This window comes from Centruroides sculpturatus, unplaced genomic scaffold (genome assembly GCF_000671375.1).
Source record: "Centruroides sculpturatus isolate CEXI.00-Female unplaced genomic scaffold, Cexi_2.0 scaffold21, whole genome shotgun sequence".
Lineage (NCBI taxonomy): Eukaryota > Metazoa > Arthropoda > Arachnida > Scorpiones > Buthidae > Centruroides > Centruroides sculpturatus.
Genome location: NW_019384490.1, coordinates 133,337 through 141,781, shown reverse-complemented (window position 1 = coordinate 141,781; position 8,445 = coordinate 133,337). Strand labels below are relative to the sequence as shown.

The window sequence follows — 8,445 nt, the reverse complement described above, 5'->3', positions numbered from 1 at the left end:
TCATAAAACGATAAATAGTTTGTCAAATTTTTATTCATAAAAATGCAGTTTCAACTGGATTTTATAAAATAAAAAGCAGTTGAAACTGCTTTTTATTTTATAAAATCCGTCTTCTTGCGCCATCAGAGAGCCTTTTAAACAATAGATAGTCTATTAGCGTTGGTCAGTAGTAGTCCAAATTTAATACAAACATTTGTTTTTTGAAAATTTGATCACGATTTAAATACAGTATTTACTTTTAATATTACCGATATTTCATCGAAAAGAAAACGTGTTGTATTATCATTAAAAGACAAATTAAAGTATTTGTTTCCATTATCCGGATTTTTCCTTATCTGGACTACCTTTATCCCCAATTAGTCCGGATAATCGAGGTTCTACTGTATTTGATTTTAACTTCTATGTATTAATGTAATAATTAATACTCAATATGTGCATATTATGCACAGTGCACCTACTGACTATTACTGTTGTTAAATATTTTATTGTATAAAAGGGACTACAAAGTGTTCTCTCACATGTTTATATGTTTCTCAAATAAATTTGAATTAAAAATGTAAATAAATGTCTTTTAAAGATTTACTATTATTATTTTTCCCAGGATTATATTTTCGAGATTTTAATCTTTCAGGATCTCAACATCCGGGATTATGATCAGCACCACTTTTAAAAATTTTGTAACTACTATGTTTGCAATTATTAGTTTTGCAGATAGTATTAATTTTTTAAGTTGAATTTTCATTGTAAATTATTAATAAATAAAACCAAATATAACAAGAATTATTAGACTGCTTTGCAAGCTTATTATTTCCATTTAACACAGTATCAGTGATATCCAGTCTCTGTGAAGAGAGCATTTAGATTTAGATGGCAGGAAGGTCATCCGGCTTTACAATGTAAATTGTAGAGCTGGATGCCCTTACTGCCATTAACTCTCTTTTTATTCAGAATTATTGAACTCTGGTTGGGATCAACATCCTGATTGTGTGCCATGCCTAATGAGAATACTATCATGTCAAGCTGCTGACTTTATTGATTTGATAAGAACCAATGTATACAGTAAAATTAAGATTAACTATTGCTTTTTATAAATTAATTATAAATGTAACAATTAATCAAGAATATATAATAATAATTATAAGAATTAACTAATTTTCAAATTACAGTAATACTGTAATTAATTTTTGAAAATCATGCAATTATGGTTCAATAAATCCAGAATTATTTCAATTAATTGATGCAATATGCATCAATTAATGCAATGTCTGAATGTGTAAATTATATTTAAATATAATTTTGGATATGTTTCTTTATATAAGTTTTATTAATAAATTTCATATTAAAATAAAAACAACCACTAAACAAAGCATTAATTACACATTCCAAAATAACTGCGAAGCGTAATAAGATTGGTGCATTATATTTAAATTTCATATTATACATTTACTGTATGAATTGAAATTTAATAATAATAAAAAAAATTTATAGTAAAAATCCTTTCAAAATCATATCTATTTAATATATTTTTTAATTGTTTTTAAAATAAATAAACTTTTACACAAATAAATACATTTTAATTTTCTTCTTAACTTGATTATTGGCAAGTTTTACTAAATATATAAAATAATTCAAATTTTTTGACATTTTAAAGAATTGTCAAAAAATTTGTGAAATGTTTTAGTACTTGATTTGTCTTTTGTTCTTGTCTTCAATTATCAGAAGTAAGCACAAGATTGCTTAAAAGAACTAATCACTCAGGAACACCACAAAGATAGTTTATACAAGTTTTATTGTTTATGAAGCACAAGCCTTTTAGACTATATATCCCTCATCAGTCCTTTATTATTCAACATTAATGTAAATGGTAAGAATTACATGTGTTATAATTATACAGGTGACAACTGGATTCTTAGATATTATAAGATAACTGTAAATTATAAAAAAAAAATTGACAGTCCTGGCTATACTTGTTACTCCCCTAGTATATTTCACAAGAAACACTTAAATCTTGAATATTTATTTACTACAGATTCAAGGGACATTTGAAGCTTAATGCTGCATTTCCAAATTTGCTACTTGCAAGTAAACTTTGTTTGATTGCCCTGTACAGTACTTTTCATAGTAAATAGAATTAATGAAAAAATTACTTAACATAAATGATAAATATAATTGTTATAAATCACTAAAAAGTAATAGGATAAAGCTTATAAACTTTTTAAAAACTTTGGATAAACTGCCAGTAAAGAAGTTCTGAAAAATATATTTTAGTTTTAACAACTAACTCTAACTTTTAGATATTTATATAATTGTTTTATATTTAGTAAATATTTAATTAAAATACTTTATCTTAACGTTAATTTTGCACTTTAACTTAAATTGTATTAATTTATTTTATTAGTCATTATCTGAAGATGATAGTTTAATATTTATAAAGTCACCAGAACATCCTGTAACTAGTAAAGGTAGCAGTCTAACATCTCATCCAGGCCGAAAATTTGTCATGGATTTTTTACGTGTTATTATTGTTGATAGTTTATCATTACCTGTTACAACAAAACAGGCACCAGTTATTGATATGTTATTAGAGGTATGTTTTTTTACTTTGAGTCAAGAAAAATATATTTATGCAAAAACTTATTTGTATTTTTTAAAATTTCCAGGCTGCTCCTTCTCATTCTTCTCATGTACAGCAATGCGAATTTCAAACTGAAGTGTTATCATCCTTAATGGAACATTTATTAGCTGCAGACGTGTTGTTGGGAGAACAAGCTGCTCTTCCTATTGCAACTGGAGGAAGCTATTCTTATATTACTCCAAATGTTTTCTATTTTACAAGTTGTTTAGTTGATAAACTTTGGCAAGGTAATTAAAATAATAATAAATTATTACNACAATCGTCCAATATTAGCTACTCAAGTCCGAATAGCTCAATGAAAAATTCTGATGCCTAAAAAAAAAAAAAAGGTCAACAACTCATTTTTAAATTGCCCCCCTTAACAATCGAATTGCCCCCTTGTGGGGCATGGGCCCCACGTTGGGAAACACTGTTCTAGAAGGTTGGACAAGGTGTCAAGTGTAACTTTGTTTATTTGATTTATCACATTTTAACAAATTTTAATTTTTGAATTTAGGACCAGAAATTTTTAGAACTTCTTGTATACTTTAAAAACTTGTAGTTGGTTGTTTTTGCTTCTCATTTAAATCCAAGATTTGTGAAATTTTATACAAAATTCTTTAAGCTTTTAGTAAAATAATGTAAAAAATTTTTAATTTGTGTAGGTAAACACAAACAAAACCGAGCCTTCACCTTTACAAGACTATCCAGTGACACTACTTCAATTTTTAATGTATCTGTATCATAATCGACCAGATTTTATGCTGATTTGTATGTCTTCAGATATTTTGAGTGCCCTTGGTTCTACATTATTTCCAGTTTTTTTATCTCATTCCGAGCATAATAGTGAAGTTAATTCACCAGTAGAAGATGTACAGGTAAAGTAAATTATGTAAATTATTAAATTTTTGGTAGAAAATAATTATGATTCAATAGATAATACTTTTCATATTTTATAAAATAAAATATTTTAAAAGTGTTATGAGTGGAGCATTTTAATATTAAATTGAAATGTTGAAAAAATCTTTATTAAATAATTTATAACAAGTAAAGGAAAATTTTATATAATATAAACAATACATAATAATATCAAAAACTTTTTATTATTGTTTAATTAATCTTACAATTGAAAAATCTTTGTTAGTGAACATTAACTACAAGTATGTGCTACTTAACAATGGTGATATATTTTGAAAAATATGCCATTAAGCCAACATCATAGAGTGTACTTTGACAAGTTTATACAATTTAGTCTACTTCTTATAAGCTTATATAAGCTATTTGTAGCACAGTGATAAGTATCTATGTTTGTAAACATATCTAAATATAGAAAGAGTACTGGCAACTACAAATTTTTTAATTCCATTATAAACTTATAGCACTTCTGTTGTTATGCAGCACATACCTGTAATTCAAAATGCTTCTTTTTAAAGATAATTTTTAAAAAATTCTATTTGGTTTATATTTAATTTGTTTAAATTAAATACATAGTATTACAAGATTAACTAGGGACACAGCATGACTGTTTTATGACAATAGAATTGAGGGAGAGCATTATGTTTTTTTAATTAACAATTTTTAAATTAGTATTATGGCATATAAATTATCTTTCACTCCATCTAACCCAAGCACTGACATACATATGGTTGTGTGTGTGAGATCAGAAGAAAACAGTTTATGACCAAACGAAAAGGCAGTCCTTACACTTGTCAGCTACAGAGGCAATCCTGACATTTTCCAGATACAGACTGGGAGTGTAAGATATCCTTACAGTCACTTGGTGTCAATTGCTTTGTTCTTGTGTTTTGTTTGTTTTTGGTGTCCATTTTCCATTCAGTACTTGCAGTGCAGTTTTTTATTTCAACTCATTAAATTCCATTAGGCATGCTCAATCATGTCAAGGAGTGTAGACATTGTTACTTTGACCCTGCTGTATCTCAAAAACAAAGTCATGGACTCCTATTTTTTATTGCATTTTTGGCTTTTCCATTGAAATTAATGTGAAATGGCAAAGTTTTATCAAAATTTGCTCATCAAATTTTGAGAACAAACTTAATTCTAAAAGCCACATAGAAGAGGCTTTACTAATTCTCAATTTCAACTATTAATAGTTGATATAACTTGCAGTGTTCAGGTTATGTTAAAACATCAAATATGTATGAAAACTAATATATATGCTTTTATGAAAGTGATATATTTCAAGAGACAATAATTATATTTCAAAGAAATGTTGAAAGCAGATGGAAAGTAATAAGAATTTTTAAGTGCTTTGAAAATATTCATTCATGTTTAGGTTTTATGATGGAAGCAATAAAGTGAATTACCAGTATTCAGGTGACAGGACAGTAACTGATTAAATAGTAATGATACCACAGACAATTTAAGCCAAGTTAGATATCATAACTTAGATCTTGTATTTTTAATAAATAAATTTTTTATTAATATGCTATTTCTGAAATGAAAATAACAAAATATGAAGTTAAATGTGTTGTGTTTTCAGTGGGGATTGGTCTGTAGGCAGTGACATTAAATTCCTTTGCTAAAATAAACTTTTATGGTTATTCAAAAGAAATTTGTAGATGCTTGTCTATTCTATTCTATAAAATACAATGGAATAGATTCATAGGAAAGTATACAAGTAAAAAGAAAAATAAATTTCCCAAAGAAAAGTTGAGAGGAAAGAAGACTAAATTCAATGACACTGCAAATTCAAACACAAATGTTGAAAAAGGACTCACACAGATACAACTATGTCTCAAACAAATAAAATTCTCTCTTATTTTCTAGATTTATATGCCTCATTTACAAAATAAGTAAAAACAATGATGTAAGAATATTAAAAGCAATATTATGCTATTTAAATACAGTAGAGCATCGATTATCTGACCCCCGATTAACCGTCACATCAGTTAACCGACCGTTGTAGTCGGCAAATTTCAAATGTCCGCTAGTGATGTGGCGCTACAATATTTGGCTATGTCTTGGCTACTTTAATATTTTTGTTAAATTTTTGTGTGTTTTAGCTGGCAACACCGACTCGACCATTGAAGGGAGGCCAGTATTTAAACAAGACTTAATTTTCTAATTATGAATGGTTGTTTATTTTGTGAGCAATAAAATAATTTTGAAATATTTTTTAACGATACAATAGTGACGATTATTATTTTTAAAAAAATTTGTTAGGCTTAACATAGATGAAAATTCAACGCGAAGTTGGTTAATAGTGATATACTAATATACTAATTACATACTATTAATATACTAAACTAATAATGTATTTTTTAAATTATTTTCGGTTATCCGATTTTTTCAGTTATCCGACCAACCTGAGTCCCCAATTGAGTCGGGTAATCAATGCTCTACTTGTATGTTTTTCTACATTTTCTATTTTTAAGATTTTTATTTTTTTTAAATTTTTATAATGGAATTGGAAAAATTATATTGCTGTTGATCATAGTTTTATCTGAACACAAGAACATATCTTTATCATTATGTCAGCATTCAATTTTTCTTAAAAATAAAAATATAGTGAAAACATTCTAAACTACATAATACAGTGGAACCCCGGTTAACGAACTTAATCCGTTCTGTGACTCCGTTCGTTAACTGAATTGTTCGTTAACTGAAGCAATTTTTCCCATAGAAATTAATGCAAATGCAATTAACCTGTTCTAGTCTCCGAAATTTTTGTAATTTTATTTTAATATACAGTAGATTTTCTTTGATGAAAATGTAGGAAAACGTAGTATCTATCATTAAAGCAACAAACATGTAAATTTTGTTTAATAAAATAGCATTGTACTGTACATACCTTCGTTTGTTGTAGTTGGAGGCAGAAAAGTGGAGATATATACGAACCTTAATGCTTAGAAAAGAAATCCCTCCAAAAAAATAATGGGTAGCACTTCATCAGAAGATTCTTCGAGTCGAAGTCTCTTTCAGTAAGAAAGCCCACCAGTGGCTAAGCCGTCTTCGTACCCTGAACACAAGGAATTCGTTCGTGGGTTCGCACCTCGCTCAGACGGGCTGGCCACGTGGAATTTTTCGGGTTTTCTCCTCGTCTGTAATGCCTAAATAGAAGTCAGTTTCCTATAAAATCACCTCCCAGAAGGCATTTCCCCTAGGCAGATCGCCCAAGTGTTGCATTGCCATAACTTAACAAACAATCAAACTCTTTCCATAAGGAACAAGAAATTGATCTAAAGTTGATTGTCTTACTCTTTTAATTAATCAAAATTTTTCTGAAATGCGATAGCGTATTGTCGTTCATATTGCATTGTTGTTTTCTGTTGCCACTATGACTTTTTTCTTTCTTGGATGCCATATTGATTAAATATATAAATCACAAAACTGAAAAAAGAAGTATAGCACAAACACTTCGAAAAGAAATGCTTAACTCGCGCATGCCGAACACCAATAAAATTTGACACAAAATACCGTTACGTTCGTTATCCGAATTTTGTTCGTTGTCAGAGACAAAATTTTTGCAAAATAAAAGTTTGTTAACCGATTTGGTCGTTAACCAGGACGTTCGTTAACTGGGGTTCCACTGTATTGCTTTTTGTTACATTTACTGAAAGTATTAAACTAACTCTTAAGCAATGCACAACTTTTAAATGGGTTTGGGTCATAATTCCGAATGACACCATAATCCAAATGCCATAATCTCAAATGTTGAAATCCCAAAAGGCTAAAATTCCAAAAATCACAATCCTGAAACACCTAAAACCTCAATTCCCAGTTAAAAATTTGTGGTCTGTATATGAGTGCATGCAGAATGGATTTCCACACACGTAAAACAACATAGATGCATTACACAGAAGATGGAAAAATTTAGTAGGGAATGCTCAGTTTGGTGTATATTGAATCATTGAAGAATTTCAAAAATGCATTGCCACGTAGAAAATGAATATAAGCATATTCTCCAAAGAAAACCATGCCCTAAAAGGAAAAAAAGCAAATACTCATTGCAAAACAAGACTTCAAAATATAGTTGATGATCATGAAAGTCGGTTGGCACTTATGAACTACCTTTGTGCAATTGCCCATAATCTTTCCATGTAATATACTTTTTGTTATGTTGATATTTTTATTTTCTTCCTCACTATTTAAAATTTTCAGTATTGATTTTTATAATTTGTAATTCTATATATTTCAACTATCAATAGTTGATATAACTTGCAATGCTCAGGTTATGTTAAAACATCAAACAGGTATGAAAACTATATATGCTTTTATGAAAGTGATATATTTGAAGAGACAATGCAAGCAGAATGGATTTCCACACACCTAAAACAACATAGATACATTACACAGAAGATGGAAAAATTTAGTAGGGAATGCTCAGTTTGGTGTATATTGAATCATTGAAGAATTTCAAAAATGCATTGCCACGTAGAAAATGGATATAAGCATATTCTCCAAAGAAAACCATGCCCTAAAAGGAAAAAAAGCAGATACTCATTGCAAAACAAGCCTTCAAAATATAGTTAATGATCATGAAAAATTCTATATACAGTAGAACCTCCATTATCCGGACCTCCATTATACGGATTTTCGATTAACCGGATTGTTCAAAATAAACAAAAATTTTACGAATTTGCTGATTTGCACTTGGCGAATTACGACACTGTTTATGCACGTGATGGAATGCATAACTTTTTTTGTCTCACCCAGCACAGTGGTCGTAAACTCTTAAATATATTTTACGTAGTAATAAAAATATAACTTGACATACGTATTTATAAATTAATTATATTCAAATTACATCATTTCTATGACCAAGGGCGGCGTAAGGCATGAACGACGTGGGCCACCGCCTATGCCTCGCG

At 28.8% G+C, this 8,445-nt stretch overlaps 2 protein-coding genes across 4 annotated transcripts in view; both read left to right on the top strand.

Moving 5' to 3' along the window:
* LOC111621744 (WD repeat and FYVE domain-containing protein 3-like) overlaps positions 1-2,870 on the top strand; it is a 169,344-nt gene extending 166,474 nt beyond the window's left edge. For all 3 annotated transcript variants that reach the window (XM_023363972.1, XM_023363971.1, XM_023363973.1), the window contains 2 exons: positions 2,399-2,587; positions 2,661-2,870. In XM_023363972.1, coding sequence (XP_023219740.1) covers positions 2,399-2,587; positions 2,661-2,870 — 399 coding nt within the window. The remainder of the gene's footprint in view (positions 1-2,398; positions 2,588-2,660) is intronic.
* Positions 2,871-3,283: 413 nt separating this feature from the next.
* LOC111621743 (WD repeat and FYVE domain-containing protein 3-like) overlaps positions 3,284-8,445 on the top strand; it is a 13,145-nt gene continuing 7,983 nt past the window's right edge. The window contains exon 1 of the mRNA XM_023363970.1: positions 3,284-3,492. Coding sequence (XP_023219738.1) covers positions 3,346-3,492 — 147 coding nt within the window. The 5' untranslated portion in view covers positions 3,284-3,345. The remainder of the gene's footprint in view (positions 3,493-8,445) is intronic.